General features: G+C 42.6%; 1 protein-coding gene across 4 annotated transcripts in view; it reads right to left on the bottom strand.

Moving 5' to 3' along the window:
* Positions 1 to 21,515, bottom strand: part of RAI14 (retinoic acid induced 14) — an 85,940-nt gene extending 64,425 nt beyond the window's left edge. For 2 of the 4 annotated variants that reach the window (XM_084503665.1, XM_084503668.1), the window contains exons 1-2: positions 21,354 to 21,515; positions 10,800 to 10,891 (exon numbers count right to left, since the gene is read on the bottom strand). In XM_084503665.1, the coding sequence (XP_084359791.1) occupies positions 10,800 to 10,835 (36 nt within the window). In that variant the 5' untranslated portion in view covers positions 10,836 to 10,891; positions 21,354 to 21,515. Of the gene's footprint in view, positions 1 to 10,799; positions 10,892 to 21,081; positions 21,218 to 21,353 lie in introns of those variants that run through there. The other 2 variants (XM_084503667.1, XM_084503666.1) reach the window with 2 other exon arrangements.
* Positions 21,516 to 21,910: the final 395 nt, after the last annotated feature.

The following is a 21,910-nucleotide window of genomic DNA, read 5'->3' as shown; positions in this document are numbered from 1 at the left end:
CTCCTCACTGACCTACTGTATGGCTTACCGGTTAACTAGGTGCCCATACATGATGCAGTTTACTCTAATTTGAATACGTAGCAACTTGTTTGCAACTGGTGCATGTGAATTCCTGCAAGCAGTGCATTGATTAGCACTCCATAAGCTCACACGGTTGCTTACTTATATCCCTTTGTTTACCCAAGTCTCAAGTGGTGTGCTTCACTTAGACTTCTGACAGATCTATTAATTATAGATCTGAGATTCACATTGAAAGTGCAAAGTCAATGAGGGGTTGCCATTGTTCCTATTGAATGAAATTATTTCAGATCACAAGCAATCACCCCCTAAAGCAAACTAAAAAAATAATTTAAAAAAGACACCCAGACCCTACAAAGAAGACACTATTGGATAACCCGTCAAACTAAGTATCCTCAACAATTATCTGCGTTTATTTCTATCCTAGACTCAGAGGAAACCCAAGCCTCATGGAAGCCCTGCCATTTGCTTCCATGCAGTCAGCATTCTAGTTTTGGTTCTTGATTCAAAGCTCAGTCAAACAGACTGAAGTCTTTCGTCTAACTTCAAAGGGCACTGCTTCAGTCTCTGGATAAGCAGACAGGTTCCCAAAGTTTATGAGATTCCTAGGAGGTTTCCACCACACACAGCAAAGGAAGCTAAGATGAAAGAAAAGCATGCACCTGCGAGCAGAGCAGAATGAGCATGTCAGACACATATGTAAGTACTGGTAACCACATTATTTGCAAAGTTATGAAAACACCCTGGCTTCTGTCATCATCTGTACCATTCCAGTGTTCTGAATAGTTAACCGTATACCTCCATCTGAGGTATGTACAGGCAGCCTATCTGGGGAATGAGACTTCTCAGACAGCTATGCAGCAGTAAATTTAGCTCGAGTTCCAGATTATGTTTTGCAAGTTTTATCACCCACCCAAATCCAAATAGCATCAAGTAGCACTAGTGTTAGGTGCTACACATGAGCAGCACTGAAAGAGGTTCCTACCTCAAAATACTTGAGGGTAAAGTATAAAGTCCATGTAACAAGCAAAATATAGGAAGAGAATAATACTGTTTTAAGAATACACAGAATATCCCAAGTTGGAAGGGGCCCACAAGGATCATGTCCAACTCCTGGCTCCACAAAGGACCACCCAAAAAAAACAGACCATATGTCTGAGAGTGTTGTCCAAATGCTTCTTGAACTCTGGCAGGCTCGGTGCTGTGACCACGGCCCTGGGGAGCCTGTTCCAGTGCCTGACCAGCCTCTCACTGAAGAGTTTTTTTCCTAATAATCAGCCTGAATACAAAATATGAATACAAGCTATGAATCAAAAAGATGAAGACATCCTGCAGCTGTAGTCAAAATTTGACATTCAACCACAATAGCTTTCACCAACACTGTCTACAGTGCTTTTAAAAGCTTAAGTCTACATAACTCTAGATGGTCTAGATCTAGAAACACAACAAAGATAGCTCCTTAAATAGCTTTCCATGTGTCAGAATAACTACACCACTCCAGGCAGCTTCACTACTAACAGTTGGACAAGGATACCATAGCTTTTCCTGAAGCTAACCCTTAAGCTTTTTTTCAGCAGCTGTGAAAAAAAAAAAAAAAAAAGTAGAGGTATCTTTTTCTAGACTTAAGAGCATTTTGTATCTTCTGTAAGGATCAGCATAAGTGCAAGCTTCCTACATGGTGTGCCAAGATACAAATCTTTATACAGAATCACAAAGCGGCCAAGTTTGGGAGATAATCTTCCCTGCTAAAAGAAGGTTCAACTACAGTAGGTTGCTCAGAACTTTATAGAATCATGGAACGGCTTGGGTTGGAAGGAACCTTCAAAATCACCCACCTCCAAACACCTGCCACAGGCAGCAACACCTCCCACCAGACCAGGTTGCCCAAAGCCCCATCCAGCCTGGCCTTGGAACACTTCCAGGGATGGGGCAGCCACAGTTACTCTGGGCAGCCTGTTCCAATGCCTCACCAACCTATGAGTGAAGAATTTATTCCTAATAACCAATCTATATCTACCTTCTTTTAGTTCAAAACCATTACTCCTTGTCCTATCACTACATTCCATGATAGAGTCCCTTCCCAGCTTTTCTGTAGGCCCTCTTTAGGTACTAGAAGGCCCAAGGTCTTCCTGGAGCCTACTCTTCTCCAGAATGAAGAACCCCAACAGCCTTGCCCAGTCAGGTTTTGGCTAGTTATACGACCAAGTTGGAGCCAAGTATGTAAGAATGACCACAAATTATTAGCTTTGCATCAATTCACAATTAAGTGATAAATTTAAGTCTGTATTATTTCAAAAGTTCATTAAAGAAATATCATCTGTAAAAGAAAAAAAAGAGCAGTTGTTTATAGAACACCTTTGACGCTGAGCTATAGCATACGTACGCTGTAAGACAGACACTGTGGTACTACAGCATTTTCTCACAAGCCAAAAGACAACTTCCTTTTAGCTTTCAACCTTATATTCATCCCAATTTTGTGTTTTCCTTCTACATAGGTCTACAGTTTTTAAACACTCCCTTAATCACTATAGCTAACACAGAGTGGTGAAACACAAACATCAGCCATCAATCTCACCTGACACAAAAAATCTTCAGCCCACAGAAGTCCTCCTCACAGCTGTGCTAAAAAAAAAAAAAAAAAAAAAGCAACTTCCTTATAACAACCACAATGAACTACGACACAGGAACTCCTCTTCATCACTATTCCCTCTACCTGTCTGCCCAAACCTTGGAGCAAAGAAGGCATCTTCAATGAGGTGCTGGCAGTCCAACTGTCTGAACTGTCCTTAATTACTACATGGTATTTCCTGGGAAGAATGCTATTCTCCTCTACACTTAAGCTTCATGGATCCTTCAGAACATTCATGGCTTGAAACTCAAGGAGATGCAAAAGTGTGGCAAGCCAGGGAACAGAAAAGGACTTAACATGTCTCTAATGCTAGACACAGCTCACATTTGACTACAAGCAAGCAGAACAGCTCCTTGAAGAACAGGACCAGAAAGGGTTGCTGAATAAGGCAAACAATACATGTGTTTCAGTTTGATAAACTTTTTTTTTTTTTTTTAACATTTGCTGTCTGCTTGTACCATTCATAGGCTCTCAAAAGATAAGCATGGAATGAAAAGGCTCAAGTCTCGTCTCCAACAGAATAAGATGTATGTGTGTTTTATTGTTTAGTTAATACTACAGTGCCTATTCTCAGCAAATGTTTTTATACTTAGTAAAGACAAGAGACAACACTTCAGATGAAGACTAGACCACTCATTAAATCCCTTTAAAAGAGTTTTAACTGACAGCTGGACAGATTTTTTTGTTGTTGTTAAAAAAAATCAGACTAGGCACAAATAGTGCCAAAAAGGAAGAGCAAGGATATAGTGTACCACAGTAAGAACACACAGACAGCTAATTTATCATATTTTTTATTTATTTTACTTTACATTTAAATCTTACTAAAGATAAGCAAATAAATGAAAAAAAATTACAATTGCTTTTTTGCAACTTTTCCAAACACAGGCCTTTGAACTTTTGTGCTTTGTTTAAAGGGACACAAAAGACATGTTTCTACACAACAAAAATTCCTTTCTTGTTACCAATATATTTAAAAATACTATCTTTTTTTTCCCAGTGTGTATATGCCAATTTGCCTTTCTTTTTCCTACCCACCCCCACTTCATGCTGCCTAGTTTTGGTACTTGATCTAGTCTTGAACTGTCAACAAACTGGCTAGTTTCACATTCTAATTCTTCTGCATTGATCTAATAGAGTTTTGTAGATCAATGTCCCAAACACTACAGGGTTTAACTCTAAAACAGCTTTGTAACCGAGGGGGGGAGGCGGGGGGTTGTGTCTATTTCTGCAAAGGCTTTACATGTTCTTTTTAATGAGGAAGCACACGAGAATGGCACATGCAGAACACAGATGCAATGTGTTTAGCTGGCCAAGTGCTGCTCAGGATAGCAGGGCAGAGCAGTGTTTGAGGCCAGCCAGCGACTAACCAATGTTTCTGTTCACACAGCCTCCAATATTCCTCCAGCTCCAAACGGAAGAAAAAGTGAGGAGGCATCTGGGATAACAAAGTTGAGAGGCCTGAGCAGGCACTTGGGAAAAGAAGACACCTTTCCCTTTCCCCAAGCTAAATTTGCACAAGAGTCATCATTTTTGTGTCACTCTGTGCTGCTAAGAATATGACTCTATGGCCAGTAATAATGGGACATACTGTTCCTCATGTAACTTGGGGCACAAACATGGGTGGAGGTAGAAATCAAAAGAAGTGCAGAAGCTGTGTATCGTGTCCTTAGCCAGCCCTGCCGGTTTGATCTGACAGTCCTTCAGCCCCAGCGCTTCTTTCGACTTCAATCGCCAGATTTAATAGAGTTCCACTTGACATGCAATGACATTGTGGGGCTACCTAATCAGGGCTGCAGCTGTCCGTGATTGACCCAGCCTGTGGATGAACAATGCATACTTAACAGACAAGGAACCAGCACCATAGCAATAATGAATTTGTAGCTCACAATGACATTTTGTTACAGACTGACAAGGCACAGCTGGGAGCCCAACCAGGATGTTCTCTACTACACTCCTGTCTATAATCCTGTTTTAGGAAATAACTACATGTTTGTTCAGAGTAATCCAACTCCAGCTCAGGCTCCCCTGCCATAATTTCAACCACCACAATACAGTTCTCTTTTGATCTATTTCCCTTTCTTTCTGTCACAACCATTTGGAGATGCTGCAGGCTGTTGCCAGAATGCGATGTGATGAGAAGCCACACGCGACTTCGTGCATTCTGCCACAGCTAGGTGCTTTCCCTTACACAGCTAGCTGATCAGCAGGCATCCCACAAGAGCCCAGTTATTTCTCCATACAGAACAGATACCAAAACGGTAACTCTTACCCAACAGCTTCAACTGTCCCTCCCATCCCTTTCAGATCTTTCCTTTTCCCCTTCTGTTCTTCCCTATCCTTATCTCTAAGTCCTTGCTCACTTCTTTTCTCCATTACGTTTTCCTTCCATCACTAAAAGAGATGCTACATCACTTACATGTCACTTTAGCCCCCTCATAGAGGGCTGAAATGCACAAGAATTACTGTTCACATGAATAAAGTAATTTTTTTACTCTAAGTACATTCCTGTTGTCAGTAATGTCAAAGAGACGCTATGTGATGTCAAGATGTTCATACTGAACTGACTGCAACAGGCAGCAGGTCTTACTCTACGTACCATAAGCCTCTGAATGCATTTAACTTATTTTCTGCACAAACATGTAAGTTTTGCCTAGAAGAGCAGGCTGACTAGAGCAGTTGTACTCTGTCCAGAACTGGAGGCATGACGCCAAACAGCTCCCATGCTGAAAATGCGGTGGAAGGTAAAATCCTCAACTCCAGACAGAAGGAGGCAGAAGCAGGAGCCACCACATTTGTTTCAAGAGAGAGGATAAATCCTGCTTTTCCAAGAGGAGGTGGAGGAGAACGTCCAGAGCATTCCAGAAAGTAAGTCTCCTCCTACACACTGTATAGTGGAATCCGAAGATCCAAAGACACTTACACACAAGTTTCAGTAGTTCATTTTCTGAATAACTGGGGAGAGTGATCAGAAAACATTGCTATTCCATTTTATAGCCAGCATGAATTTTGTATGCCATTTTTTGTAACAATTACCCTGAAAGAAAATAGTATGTGTACACAGGGCAGATAGAGCAATTTTCAACAATCCCATGTTCCTTTTTAGGTCAATTGCAGTTTTCAGTGGACCAAAAAAAAAAAAAAAAAAAGGCTATTTAAAAGAGATTCTGCTTCATTATTTTTTAAAGTTGCCCCACCCGAATTTTGTTCTCCCACACACTCACTCACTCCAGAGCACATGGGAACACAGCAATTTCAGTGGAATGTATCCCAGCAATCTTTCAGTTCCAGACCCCCACATAGCATTTTATACTATAAAAACTGTTGAATAGGAACCTACTAGTTAGAACGCTGGGCATTAAAAAGAAGTGCCAAGCCTTAATTAGCATAGCCTCTAGGTTAAGACTGAGATATTTTATACTACAGCGTACCTAACTGCCTCATTACTTCAAGATTTATGGAACAATGACTACACCACAGGCCAAAACGAAGAAATTTCCATACAAACTGAAAACTTTTCCTCCCTCATTTGATAGCAAAACAAATAGGCACTTCCAGAAATACCAGAAGTTTGAGCTGGCAATTAGCATTGGGAAATCCCAGCCTGTCTTGGCTCTGCTTCTGACAATAGTTACTTTTTCTGCTTAACTGCACAGTCAATTCTAAATTTTAAAGATTTAAAAATTCTAATATTTTAATTATTCAATATTGAAGGTATGCAGAAACAAATCCCAATTCTGATCTTCCACTTGCCCAGTCAACAGGCTAGCAAAAAGAAGAAAATAGCTATGTTGTCAAATCACAAGAAATGTTTTTCAGCTGATCTTCAATACTCACAACAAACAGCCCTAAAAATTTTCAGTTATTTTCCCCACTGACATAAGTCAGTGTGAAAAAAATCCAATCCATCACAACCTTCACACATCCTTTTTCTACAAGAATTGTAAATACTGTTAAAAACAAAATCACCTAACAAGGTCATCTAGGTTCCTACAATATCTTAGTATCAAAAAGCAAGATATGTAAATGCAGGTGCCCACAAATTTGGATGAGCATCTTGTCATATTTAAGAAGCAGACAAAACATGTTTAGACAGGTTTGATATCTGTGTACATTTGAAAATCCACCCGGCCCTGATCTGCCTGTTTCAGATTCTAGACTCTTTTGAAGTCAGGCCACAAACTGACTAATTACTACAGAAAACATTCAAATCTCAAATATTAACATCAATTAAGAGGCTCATTTAAACACCTGTAGTACTGGTTTTAATTGGATTATTTCACATTCTACTTCTGCAGACAGAAACACTGAAGAACTTCTGAATTTGTGGTTGAAGACATCTATTCTCCACCATATTCCTACAGTCTATTCCTGCAGATAAAATTCCTACAGGCAGTCCATAAATAAATTCAGGCTCTGAAACAATAGCTCTTGATATCAACACAACTTCTTTAAGTATCATATGTAACAGGTGACTTGCAACAATTAAAATGGCCATCCATTGGTCTGCTTTTAGGTGTTACTACCAACAGTAGATTTTGAGTTTGATAACAAGGAGCAAAGAAGTAAGGAAAGAGCTGAGAAAATATAGCTCCTCAGGCAGAAAAAGAGCCTAGTTCCTTTGTCAAGACATATGTGCAAGTTCTGTCATTTTGTCTACAGATAGTTGAAGTATGCACAACCACTACCTACCTTCTAGTCTCAGTGTTTCCTCCCACCTATGCATCCCCTTCAGATTTCTAGACTACATACATCCTGCTGTAACTGTACATCACACTTTGACAATGCTTGTTTGTGACAGGGCTATAAATCTCACTCCTCCACACCAAATACACACGTTCACATGGCAACAGTCACCCTAAGGAAGGATTTCACAGCAATTAAATGTGTCAAGGGAAAAAAGATTCTCCAGTTAATGGAGCTGCCTGTGCACACAGACAGTGAATCAGGCAAAGGAGAGGGGAGCTGAGTAGCAAAAGCAAGAAATGCAAAGCCACAAGAGGACTAATGCTCTCATCTCTCAGCTGTGGACTACATCAATTCTGCTAAATATCAGAATTAGCAGCCTTTTACTTGTGTGTTCCTGCAACTCCTTTGCTGTCATTCTCAGCCCAGTGCTTTTTAGGCCAATAATCTGAAAGCATGATCTGACAACACAGCTAAAACAAGCAAAGAAAGGGAAGTCCTGCTGCTCCTCCTCATTTCACCATTCCTCTTGGGGCTGACCACACAGAGAGACAAAGCAGGGAGTTAACCAACTAATCCAGCTAAAACTAACCCCACAATGTAATTTTCCATCACTTTAGGTTCCTGAACTGACTCACTGTTACCCTCAACAAGGGTCAAACATCCTTAAAAACAGAAGGGCAGAGATAGAAGAGGGAACAGGACCATCTTTTTTGAAGCTGCAAGAGTGGTACAGACATGGCAGTAAAGCAAAGCCACACAGCAGAGAGACTTATACCTATGGCTAAGTATCAGCAGTTATGCCCACTTTCAATTCAGCCATTCCAGAGAGCTTTAATATACCACTGAAGTTGCCTACCCGGTCTTTGCTTTAGCATACAGTTTTGTTATCAGACTTACTGCTAGAGAAGTGTTTGAGTAATTCCTGTCTCCCACGCACACCTTAAAGACTTATTCCTACTCCTCCCCTCTTCCTATGTTTTTTTATGTTAACAATGAGGCTAAAAAAAGAGGTACCATTCCTTACCCCAAGACACCTCCAGCTCTACAGAATAAGACATTAAAGATTTCCTCCAGAATGCCATACAGGGGAGGCAGAATGAAAGGAAAAAAAAAAAAAAAAAAAAAAACAAAGAGGGGGGTTAACAAAAAAAAAAAAAGTCCCTCTATCCCTGCTGACTTTCCTCTTATCCCCATCCTGAAAGCAGTTACCACATTTTATATAAATTGAGATACAAATAAGACTTAATTCCAATTAAAACCACCTCCTCCCTCCTCCCATATTATAGCTAAGGGCAGCTTCTGGAAACTAAAGAAGAGAAAGATAATTTTCCTTGCTTATCATGCACGAAATACAGAACAGCTCCTGTTGGCTGTTTTGAATTATGCCCTTAAGGTTTGGCTTCAACACTGAGGAAATAAGACTGTCTTGAGTTTAGACTGCTGTGCTCGTAGAGCTACATATCTAAACATTAGGTATCTTAAAAATCCTTTGTGGTCAACTTTGCAAGTTTTTTTTCCAGCCAGTAGACAGCAGTAGTATCAAAACAGCAATTACTTTCAGACCTCCCTTGGTTTTGGGGAGAGGTATGAGTGAGCTGTCAAGGCCAGGCGAGTAAGAAGTGAACCAGTGGAATTTATAACAGTGGGTGGACTAGCTTCAGCAAGATCTAGTTGCATCATGCATGTCACTTAGCCTTTGCTCTAGAGCAGCAGCCCAGCCAACAAGCATAAAAGTGTGAATGAAGTCATCCTAACACACAGGCACACCTAACTTCCATAATACCAAGTGCGCTCATGCGTTAGCCAAGGGACTCCTCTCATTACTCAAGCAGATGCCTAAAGGAAGTTTTATTGGCATAGGTCAACTCAAACTGCAACTGCTGCTACTCTTTCCATCAGTGGTGGCAACTTCTGACCACCAAGTAAGCAACTGAAGACCAAGAGGCATCTGCGGTTAGATAACTGTGCCACTGGCCAAAATGTCCTGGTGAACAGCAAAAGCCAAGTATCTCTTAAACAGTTTAGTGTTTCACTCTGCTCCCAAAGGTTGGTTGACATATTTAGCTTGGTTATAGGAGCTGGCTTTCTTATAAAGGCCTCTTGCTAAAATGAAGGAGTAGAACAACCACCAGAACCGTTGCTACAGTGCCAGCACAGCAGCTGCCTGCACTAGATGCTAACCAGCAGCTCAGAGACTTTGTAAGCTGTAATCAGCACATCTACAGATCGTGGCACAACATTTCTTCCTTCTTCCCAGCTACTGAAGCTCATTACAAGCTGAGACCACTAGACTAGAGAGACCACTCTAACACTGTGCCACAAGACCATCTTTACATCAAAGTACTGCTTGTACTGCTCCCAAGTGCAGTGTGTGATGAATATCAAAACTTCTAAAGAAGCTACACTTTCAAATCTAATGTATATTCATCAAACTTGGCTGCTCTAAGATCCTGTGGGAATCTGGCAACAACAAGCACCACATCATTTCTCTCAAAGCAGCACGCAAGTTGCAGAAGGATGAAACATCACATTCTTTGTGGATCATGGAGGTGTTTTTTTGTTGTTGTTGTTTGGTTGTGGGTTTTTTTATTTGGTTGTTTTTTTAAATTCCACACAATATCAGGAAAGTCAATTAAATCCAAAGTCACCCACATCACTGACTGCTCACTGCACTATCGTGTGAGCATCAACTTGCTATAGTGCATAGCAAGAAGCTAGAATGAGTAGCAGCAAGAAAAGAAAGCGAAGGACAGGGCCAGACTGCAGCACTCCCACTGCTCCAAGGGAAGTACACTTGCTGTACAATTTCAAGCTTGGGTCCACCTGATACTACCCCTAGCAAGAGACAACATGTAACATGCAGGATAATGTCTCTCTAAATGCAGCTGTGAAGAGTGTTCTGTAGAACCTCCGTATTTATGCCTGCTGTCCTCACTGATCAAGCCTTGTATCCACCTCTCCTGTCACACTGGAACTGATAAGCCACATCTCGCCCTAATTGTACAGCTGGTTCCCGTATTCTTGCTGACAAAGAAACCCCGACACAGGCTGAGGAGACCTTTTGTTAAGTGCTGAAACACCACACTGATAAGAATGATGATATGTTTAGACAGAAATATGATTGGGCAGTAAAGTCCTTACTAGGCGTAATCCTGTACCTGGAACCAAGTTTCAGTCCAGGCATCAGCACAATCTAACAGAAGTTCTGCAGACCCTATCTGTACATGCTTGATTCAATTATTCCAAAAAGGGAGAAAGGTAGTGAAATACCATTACTTTGCATAACAGAGACTTGCACTCCGAAATAGAAACAGCCTACTACATGCTGTACTCAGCTGTTGCCTTTGTGCTTGGAAAAAAAGCTGTTATTCTCTGTAATTCATTAACCTACAACCTTATCAAGGTGGGAGTGAAGAACTTGTTTCCAGCATGGAAACCAGCAATCAAACCGAGCAGAAATACTTACGTCACTCTTCCTGAACTTTGCTTTTAAGCTCTTCATGCTGATCACATTCAACCTTCCAAATCTTTGGGAAGCTTTTTATCCTTCTTCAATATCTAAACAAACAACAACAAAAAAGAGAGAAATAAGATTCCAACTTGATACCTTTCAGTTCATTGGCAGCCAAGTCTGAATTGAATTTGCATACGTATATCACCCTTTGAGGGTTTAGCCCTCAAGCTCTAAAAAAGATTAACAGCCAGCTAAGAGAAGTGTTCTGTATTTCCAAACTTAAAAGCAAGCCTAAGTCTGATCACAGAAGAACATAGGAGGCCTTTGCCAAAAAAACAAATGTGTATCACATTATTACTTCCTACCTATCACTATAAGTACATCACTCACACATTCATACACGTAGCATCTCTCTCTGCCCACATCCAATTTTAACATTAATGTCAAAGCAGCCATTTTTAAAGAAGAAAAAGCAGAAAGTTATATGTACAGCCATTCAATTAAAACCTCACTATCCTACAACTGTGCATCTATATTGTACAAAGTACTACGCATATTGCCAAGGCAGTACATGCACAAATTTCACCACTAACCAATTCAGAAGTACACCAAAACCATGCATGACACGTATTAGTTAGGTCAATGCAATGTAGCAGGTAGAACCATCTAAGCAAGAGGGGTCATCACTGGAAGAACTGTTTCATACTTTTCCCCAAAAGAAACTGTAAGTTTATTCTTGCAATCATAGCTATTTTAATTTGACAATGCACTATCGATTACAAACAGTCATATTCCTCCTTCCTCTCTTTCAAATGAAGAAAAGCAGCAGTAACACAAACATCTACATCCAGCATTACAGACAAGCTGCGAGCTTTTACAGGGAAATGGGGAAATAGCATCTATAGCAAAGTTTCCTACAGCGAGCTACAATATACAATAATCAAAGATAAATGTAAATGGGGAAAACATAATACAGCAGCATGGCAACGTGTTTATTCATAGATGACAGTAGAAAAGCTTAATGAAACAGCACCATACTTGTGGACTGGACAAAGCCACCTGTACAAAAAATATTCCAGCTTTCTTGTTCTACAGTATGCTCACTGGAATAGTCCTCATCTACATATTTTAGCTGCTCTACAAATTCCTGCTGAAAGAAAAGTTTAAAGTGAAGGGTGTTCAGCTGTATAAACTTCCTCCCTCCACCCTGGAAAAGAAAAAAAGGAGAAAAATATTACTAGTCTAGCCAAATAAATAACTGAAAAGAAGACTGGAACATAAATCCAAACAGGTCATGGTGGGTCACTAATGTTTTGCATTACTCTTCAGAAACAGCAGATTACAGTTTGATTGGCAAAGAGAGATTCAATTATTCCATAAGAGAAAGTCCCTTATTATGAAGAAAGTTGCTACATTCTATATGATTCCTCTACTATGAGAGAGTTTCAAAATGTAACTATGCAGTAAGATCTTTATAGAGTATATAAAAATGCTCCCACAGAACAGAACGCAGAGCACCATCCAGGAAGAGGAATTAGCACTAAGTAAACATGTCACTTTGTTCAAACCCATATTTAATTGGCAGCCATTTAAGACACACACAAGTACATTTCTTAAAAAAAGAATAAACAAAACAAACAAAATCCCATACACTGCAGATACACAAATACATTTCCCACAGACCTCCAACAGGTAATTTGGATGGGATAATTCTGTAGGCTGTTAAAATATCATTAACTCTAATTATATGACTCTAAGTCTAATTAAATAATCATCCTAAAGTCATGTCAGATTCCTGACTGCTTCCACGTAATAAAAACGTTGGGTTTTACTCTAAGTTCTTGCTGTTCATCTCAAGGTACAGGACCTCAGAGAATGAGATTGTGGCATTGTGTTTAAATCCTTATCGTGCAAGGGGGAAAACAACTGCAGAAGCTTTTCACTCCCTGCCTTAAGTGACAATTTCTTTGCTTTCTCCTGGGCTGAATGAACTAAAAAATTGGAAGCTCTGAAAAAGCAAAAAGAAAGAATTATTTTAGATTGCTCTGATAGAAGCAGAACGCTGTATTTCTGCTACACCTATTCAAACTTTGAAGAAAGTGTGAAACTGCAGACCAGCTGTCATAACCTGCAGTGGAAATGAGCCTGAACCTCAGCAAGAGCCCAATAATCTCCTAACTCATCCTCTAGCAACACCAAGGATAATGAGACTTGCAAAGACCAGAAATGCCACAGTATGGACAAGACAAATGCCATTACATTTATCTAGCTTTCTTTATATACCACACCAGCAAAAGTTTTTTGGGGAAAAAAGATTTAAAAGAACTTTAAGCTGAGAAACATCACACAGTATCCTACATAATCCAAATTTAACACATCTTTTTAGAATTAGAAGGTAAACAAAAAGGTATCCAGTTTAAATAGCCTATTTATTAAGGTAAAAACAAAGTTTTTGCATGGGGAATTAAAATCATGAAGTCTTTCCTCACAGACAGATTGCCAAAGAATTGCCTGCTATAGGTCATCTTTCCCCTTCCCACCCCCGACAGCATTTTTGGCTCCCACGAACGAAATATTTGTTATAGCTCCCATGGAAATGAAGTACTAAAGTACAGGGCTATGGGAAAGATGGCAAATCCTTGTAGGTATACGCATGGAAGAGCTGCAAAGCTGAACTCTCTTCTGCGAGGAACCTGTAGCAGTCTAACAAGCTTTGCAAGCACTCCCAGTATGCTACTTTTCCCAGTTTCAGGAAGGAAGAAGGGAGGTGAGCTGTGTTTCTGCTAGAAGCCAACTTATTTTTTCCCACAGGATACTTCACTTCTTGCGTAAGTGCATTTTATACATTAAATTTGAAACTTATATCCACAGCATAATTAAAAAAGCATGCACAAGCACACAAAAACAGCATTCCTAAGTTTAGTGTGTGTCACATCTGTATTTTTTCCATAAAAGATAGTTAAACACAAACATTAAGATTACAGCTCATGTATCATAATGCCCATAATCCCTCAGCTGTAGAGATAAAAACCCATGAAACAGTGAGGGCTGTCTTTTCTTGGCGCAGTTTAAAGGAGGAAGTCACCTCTCAAAGGGTGTAATTATTGGAACTGATGCAAAAAGAGGTCAACATTCTGATTCAGCAGAGCTTTATGACAACTGCTCGTTTGCCAGAGGGGGGATAAAGGAAGCACCGTTAATAAACTCCTGTTTTACAAGACAGGAAACGACAACTAGAAATTCACTATGGAGAATCAAGACATTTCAAAACAATTTCTGCAATGAATCACAGGTATTAACAAGAAGCAAGTTCTACCTATGGCGGCATTTCTCCCTTTTCAAAACAAATGTGGTAATAAATCCTCAGGGCTGTCATTTTGAAGCTGCAGAAAGTTTTGCAGTAGAGAATTGCTTAACTCCAGAGATTCTCAACAGCTAATGCTGATCACATGTTTTTAAACACTATCTCCAAAATTAAATATCTGGTCCTCTATCTCATCTTCCTTTAGCTTAATATTAATAGCTTTCAGGAAGACAAGCCACAGAAAACATCTTTAGGTTGGTGGTAAACCTATCTAGTTAAAAACAAGAGACATTGAAGTGGCAGTGATCTTCAGCCTCAATAATTTCATTGAAACTGTGTTTTAAAAGACAATAGACTCATCGGGTTTAAATGTAGGAAGCAGATTAAGATAATCTCCCCTACTGATTCACAGTAAGATTTGGACAAACCACAGTAAACAACCATACTGACATTTTTTTCCCCCTTTCACTAGTTCACAGCAAAACCAGAGCAGGGCCCTTCCTGTGATGTTACTATTAACTCCTTGAATGGCCAAAGATCCACTGAAGCAACAGTAAAACAGCCTTAGGATATTCAATGCATACTGTTCATGGCAATGACTGCTACCCTTTAATAATTAGAACATGCTGAATTTAATTAATTTTAGGTGTCAAAAGTCCTGCATCTCTTTCAGAACACAATGACAAGCCTCCGTGTCTGGCAATGCTCTTCTGCAGCAAAGCATCGTTTATAATGTCAACTAATTTCCCGTTCCACTCCCAAAAATATGTATTTTTTCCCCTACCATTATTAGGCTACAGAAAAGAACTAGAGACTCCATACAAGGTTTGGTAACATAAGGAGAAACCAATATATATATGAAAAAAATGGTCTCAGAGAGTACCATTGCTATCGCACATTCACATCTCCTTTGTGTGAATACACCTCCTCTCTCAGGAGAAAGTAAGAGGTCCCAGCAATCACTTCTGCCTTGTACTCCAGCACCTCAACTTCATTTATTCTCTGGATGGCCATCATTTTTCCAAAACACAAGCCCTGCTCTGCCCCAGGAGAACAAGCCTTGGTAGCAGCCAGGTCTGCATGGCCACCAGAAGCATCCACAGCACTAGCTTTTCTTGTGCTGCCCACCTTCAGTACCCAACCCATCAAGTGCTTCACATGCTTCAGCTACCCTGACCTACAAACCAATACCAAGAACGTGCCCAAAACCAAGCTTCTCCTTAGCACTGGCAAAGCCCTCTGCACAACCTGGAGGCATTAGCCACTACCCAGCCTCTTCAGTTTGCACATGACTACAGGCAAGTCCATATTGTGCTACAAATATCCACCCAGCACTTCATCTTGGACCACCTTCTCGTTTCCATCCAGCTGAGAGTATTTCTCTCTCCACTTCTCAGGCCAAAGCAGGGAAGCATGTACAATCTGACCAAAAGCAATGGGAACATTTCCCCACTCTTTATCAGCACAACTCAGTTTTTCCATCTGGAGTAATCCGTCCTCCTCTTCCTCCTCCTATCATAAGAAAAGTCAAATGGAACTTAATGTCACCTATAAAGACAAATAATTCTTGGCTTGGTTAATCTATTATTACTTACCAATGAAAACACACTGAAAAATGCACTGAGAAGCCCAAGTACTACACAAGATTGGGAGTGATTTATATACAGTTAATCCCACTCCAAACAGAATCAGACATCAGAGATAGGAAGGGCCTTGAGTAACTTAGTACTATCCCTCTATCTGTTCACAAATCACTGGCAAAGATGTGCTGAACTGTACAAATTTAAGCATTTGAGCCCAGAAGTTATCGCTCCATAGATATTGCATCACTAACAAATGCAGTTATTGCTTCTCCCTCCAGAATGCTTTGAATCAGCTTTCTACTCTTACATGTCCTTCTGATACTCAAAATTTGCAAATATTTTACTTCATTTCTAATGTTTTCAGCTAAAGCAATATCAGCCTTCGGGGACGTAGTACAAGAAATACAATTGTTAGAGTGTGTCCAGAGGGGGGTCACAAAGATAATCATGGGGCTGGAGAACCTCTTCTACGAAGAGAGGCTGAGAGAGATGGGGACATTCAGCCTACCCAAGACAAGGCTCCGGGGTGATCCCATTGCTACCCTTCAGTACTTGAAGGGGACTTACAAAAAAGATGGAGAGCGACTCTTTGCTCAATCAGATAATGACAGGAATAGGGGGAATGGTTTTAAACTAAAAGAGGGGAGATGTAGACTAGAGGCAAGGAGGAAATTCTTCACTCAGAGGGTGGTGAGGCACTGGAACAGGTTGTCCAGAGAGGTTGTGAATGCCCCACCCCTGGGGGTGTTCAAGACCAGGCTAGGTGCTCAGGATCAAGCCCTGAGCAACCTGAGCTAGTGGGTGGTGTCCCTACCCGTGGCAGGAGGGTTGGAATTAATGATCTTTGAGAACCCTCCCAACCCAAACTATTCTACGATTCCATGAATAAAAACCAATGCACAACTGTCAATGTGGGGATGTGTGCAATTTGTTAAACAGTGCTTTCTCCTAGTTCTAGATGACTAGGAGAAAGTTCAAATCAATAAGGCCTTAGACACAGTGAGTTACACAGGAGAAGATTAGAGAAAAATCATCAAAATGTGACATTGCTCTGATTTGTTTACTTGGCATATAAGACAGCACTCCAGGCAAAATCCTAGCTCAAGAGAAGTCCAAGCAAATTTGTCATTCACTCATTACACTACAACTTTACTCTGTACTTACTCCAATTCTTTTGTCTTGAAGTATCTGTCAACACACATGCAGCTCACAGTAAGAGACAAGATTTGCTGCATGAGCTGGCACATACTGCTGTCTTTCTCCGCTTTCATTTTCCCCACCTCTAAAACAAAAAGTCCCCCTCTACCTTGTGTGCCCCTCTATTTTAAGACCACATTCTCAGGGTTCATCATACACAAGATACATCGCAGTCCTGACAACTTTTCCCATGTTCAATGCTTAGTCCAACAAGGCTAGATTGGAACTGAAACACATGGCTACAAACAGAAATAGAGAAAAATGATGCAGAGTTCCACTTGCTCAATGCCAGTTATTTAAATGAGAAACCCACATGGATAACAACAGCTAGTACTTGTTTGTACTTACTCACTTCCTAGCATTCTGCATCAATAAACAACTAAGTGCTGCTCAGAACCAGCAAACAATGAGAATCTGCACAGATGCAACCTTAAATCTAAAAAGAGACAGACTCATCAATGTATAGATGAATATTCTGAAATAGCATCAAGGCAGAGCAGACTCCTGCTGGGCAGGATACAGAAAAACTGGAACATCAATTTAACACCTGCCAAGCCCCACTCCCATAAGTTCTGCCCTTATACTTTTGAAGGGCCTTGGAAGAGTATCCTACTGAAAACTTCCCTAATGCAGAAATGTTCAGAGACGGTGCTAATAACAACTCTCCTATTCTGCTTCCAAGTTTTTGGGTGGGGAAAATATTTTAGCTGATGAAAGTGCAGAGTATTTTTAAACGTTACCTGAAAAAGAGAATTGGGTGTGTTTAGAAATCAAAAATTAAGTACATCCACACCGCACAAAATGTATTAGGAATTCAGATTTTTTCTATTATGGAAGAGTACCAATGCTATAAACAAGCAGAAGATCAGCGCCTGCATCTTAGTGATAATCAAATGAGTTTTATCTGATTTCATTTTGGCTGGTAAAACTTACATTCAATAGTAGCCACACTGCTAGACAAATAGTGGAGGAGATGCAGTGTTCGTGATACTCTCCCAGGTTTCAGAGATCTGTGAATCTCTAGAACATCCTCAGAGTTACCCTGGTGGGAACTCAAGTCCTTGCAAACAAGGTTCTCAAAAATCACTCAGGCACCAAACTGCCCAGAGACTTTTCAGGCTGCCCCAGTGCTGCTGGGAATCGGATGTAGGCCATTGTTTCTGCATGCCCATCTGCAATAGCCCACAGCCACTTGCTGACACTCAGCAGTTATAAGGAAAGAAGTGGGAAGGCCTCATCTCCTTCTAGAGTCCTACAGAGTCACAGACTGACCTACATCGAAGTTCTTTTTCTTTGTAGTGACTGGATAAACTTTGCTCTCCCCTTTACCCAATTCCCTATAGACTCAGGTGGAAAATAAACACAAAAACCCTCCACACATTTTCTTTTACAGAATTTTGAATATGAACAAAGGCTTCGAAAAAAAAAAAAAAAAAAACACTATGGCAGCTTTAGGAAGTTTGGGCAAGTTATGAGCGCATTCACCTAAAATGCAAGACCTGCTCTACAGAGGAAAGACGTGAGTGAAGATCTAACACTGCCCAGGCAAATGCACTAACCATCAGGCTGCTGGCTCTCCCCTCCAGAAGTGATCACACCAACTAGCACAAGGCCACCAAGATGACGAAGGGACTGCAGCACCTCTGAGGAGAGGCTGAGAGAGTTGCTCAGCCTGGAGAAGAGGATGCTCAGGTGGGATCTCATCAATGTCTACAAATACCTGAGATGAGGGTGCAAAGGGGATAGAGCCAGTCTCTTTTCAGTGGTGCCCAGTGTCAGGACAAGAGGCAATGGGCACAAACTGGAGCACAGGAGGTTCCCTCTGAGCACGAGGAAGCACTTCTGTGCAGTGCAGGTGATGGAGCACTGGGATGTGTGGCCCAAAGAGGCTGTGGGGTCTCTCTCCCTGGAGATCTTCAGAAGCTGCCTGGACACAGTCCTGGGCATCCTATTCTGGTGTGTCCCTGCTTGAGCAGGAGGTTGGACCAGATGGACCCAGAGGCACCCTCCAACCTCAACCACTCTGTGATTCTGTGACCGCCACCATCACCTCCAGGCATTACTGGCAATCCTGGTCTGGATCTCAAGATGAGGGAAAGATGCTTTCTCTCGTTGCTATGGTCTTCTGATTCAGCAGTCCTCTGACGGTGCCTATACTAGCTTTTTTCCTTAAATACCTGTGGAGATCTTCAGTTGCTTCCATGCCTTACCAGCCTCACATCTGTCAGTGCGACAGTGTCAAGCTTTGCTATAACATATTACCTGAATCGCAGCTATTTGCACTCTCTCTTCTTCTACACCCTGAAACTGCATTACTAGGTGACCCTCAAGACATAAGGAGCAGCAAGACCAACAACTCCCAAAGCAATCCCCAAGCTACCTTGCATGCAGAGCTATCACCTGCACCCATGCATTCACAGGCACTTAGACAGCAGCCCCAAGGAACAAGTTAGAGGGACTAGGCTTCCCAGATATGCGGGAAGTACAGGTATGCAAATCCCCAACCCCAAAAGATGTAATGGACTGCTCTGCTCCCACCTACCACTCAGCTAATGGAAGCTGCCTGGGATTTTCAGTAGTCTACTATTTCTGCCACTAAGCAAGGCACTGAGCCTTGAATTGATTTGTTCTAATTTTGCTTGTTTTTCCTCTATAGCTATTTCAAGTATTATCCCTACGCAAAAAGGACCAGCCCACAAGCAGCTCTCAAAAGGCATGTGATTAGGGTATTGTTGCAGTAGGATTTACAAATTGCCAACGTCTCACACAAGAAGTTAGCTTTCGTGGTCTCCTGGCACTGCTTCTCCATTAAGAAAGGCATAAACTCCTTATTAGAGAGGGAGTGAAAGAAAAGCAACGTAATGGGGAGCGTACAAAATAAAAATAAAGATGGGGCAAGTGAGTAAACCCTCCTGCAAAATGCTTACATCCCTCTGAGAGACTGGCAGCCTCCTGCCTCGTCTCTTCTCCACTTGATGCGATCCATTTCTTGGTTCAGGGAAGGAGAGGGGAGGAGATAGCGCTTTACTGCTTCGCTAGCAGATGTGCTCTTGGAAGAGGGAAGAGAATAGCACAGAGCCAATATTTTTAGAGATTGGAGGGATGGACATCTGCTACTGCATAGTGACTTATTGGCACTGAGCTTGGCCTGAACTCAAGAGAACCCTGATCTCATATCCAGCCTCTTTCTACTCAAATGCTCTTTTACTCCGGTTCATATGGCTCTTATGCAATTCTGCTATTAGTAAATAAAATCTCATTGACAGCTTTCCATGAGTGTCCCGCGAAAAGAGCCAAGCAGGTCATTGACAGATATTTACTAGCTTCATGTACTCCTAGTTAATCTGGGACATCAGACGGCCCTTCTAAGATGACATATGCATATTTTTTGGCATTCCTTTTTTTTTTTTTTAACTTGAAATAAAACAAGCTAATCTTAAACTTGCTGGCATACACGGAAACAAAAAAAAAAAAAAATCAGCTTCTGCAGAAGTAGCACTCACTCCAGCTCGGCTGCGTTTCGCACCGGATCTGTAAGGAGTGCGCTCACGCTCCCTCCAGAAACAAACAGGGGACTTTGCTGAGATCCCGCAGCGCTGATACAGCGGGATGTCGCCGCACTTTTCACGGTCTCAGGGAAACTTGAGGCTGTCACAAGGAGCCATGGCAGCCTGTGGAAGGCTTTGGCTGCCAAGCGCCGTGCAGGAGAAAAGCAGACCCCTCCTGTGCTGCTGAGACTTAGCAGCGCAGGGCTCTTGCTTAAACTTGACGCGACCCCTCGCGCAGCCTGCCTGCGTTTTAATTACATTTATTTTAATTTAATTACCGTCGTTTCGGAGCAGACACAGGGACCCTCCCCCCGCCCTCCTTGAGCCCCACGCCACCACCCGAGCGCGGATCCCGGTGGGGAGCGAGGCGATAACAGGGGACCAAAGGGGCTCCAGTAATATTAAAATAATAATAATAAATAAAACTAAAGCCCCAGGGGGAAACCACCCGGCGCAGGAGCCGCCACAAGCCCGTCCCCGGGGCCACCGCTTTGTTCCACCGAGAGGACCCGTGCAGACGGCGCTGGCAAGCAGCTGTCACCCCCGCCAGCCCCCGGGGAAACGCAGAAATACCCAAAAGGATGTATTTTATCTATATATATAAAAAAAAAAAAAAAAAAAGAAAAAGACAAAAACGGAGCAGCCCCGCGGCGGCGACTCACGGGCTGCTCGCTCCCCGCACCGTGCAAACGGGGCTCTCCGGGGGCGAGAAGGGAGAAGTTTCCTCCTGTTGCGCCGAGCTGGCGGCTTCTCCCCTCCGGAGCAGCTCCGGAGCAGCTCCTTCCCTTCGTCCTTCCTCCTCCTCCTCCTCCTCCGCCAGCAGCAGCAGCAGCCCGGGGCGGCGGGGGCAGGTGGGAGCCGCACACAAAGCCCCGATTCACGCCGTGCGGGCGTGCACAACCTCCCCCTCCTCCTCCTCCGAGCCTCAGCTCACCGCATGGAGCCGCAGCAGCAGCAGCCGCCTCCCGCTCCGCTCCGCTCCGGTCCCGGTCCCGCTCCGGCTCCGCTCCGGTCCCGCTCCGGTTCCCGGCACTGCGAAGGGCGGAGCGGCGCCGCCGCGCGCCCCGGGACACCCGCGCGCGCGTCACGTGGCGGCGGCGCGCGGAGCCCGCCCGGCCGTTGCGCGGCAGCGCCCCCGCGACCGTTAGCGCTGAGGAGGGGGCTGAGGAGAGGGGGGCGGCGCGCTGCCGTGCCCACCGCCGCCCCCTCTGCTCCCGTCCCTCGAATTAACCTTTCTCTGGGCTTAGAAAATGACAAGTCTGAGCCGAGGTAGTGATTCACTGGACGCGGTCCAAAAAGTAGCTTTCCTCCTCTCACGGCTGCGCCTCGTCCGATGGCAAGCCGCTGTCCCACCTCCGCACCTCACCGCAAACGCCGCAGTTGCCTTCCAGACCCCGTGGAGTGAAGTCTGGACACTTTGTCAACAAATTTACCTCTTAACATTGGTGAGTCTCCACCACAGGAGTCCACTGCTCTTAGCCAACTTCCCAC

This window comes from Aythya ferina, assembly GCF_964211825.1.
Source record: "Aythya ferina genome assembly, chromosome: Z".
In the NCBI taxonomy this organism is placed as follows: Eukaryota; Metazoa; Chordata; class Aves; order Anseriformes; family Anatidae; genus Aythya; species Aythya ferina.
The sequence above is the reverse complement of the archived record's forward strand: the minus strand, read 5'-3'. Positions and strand labels throughout refer to the sequence as shown.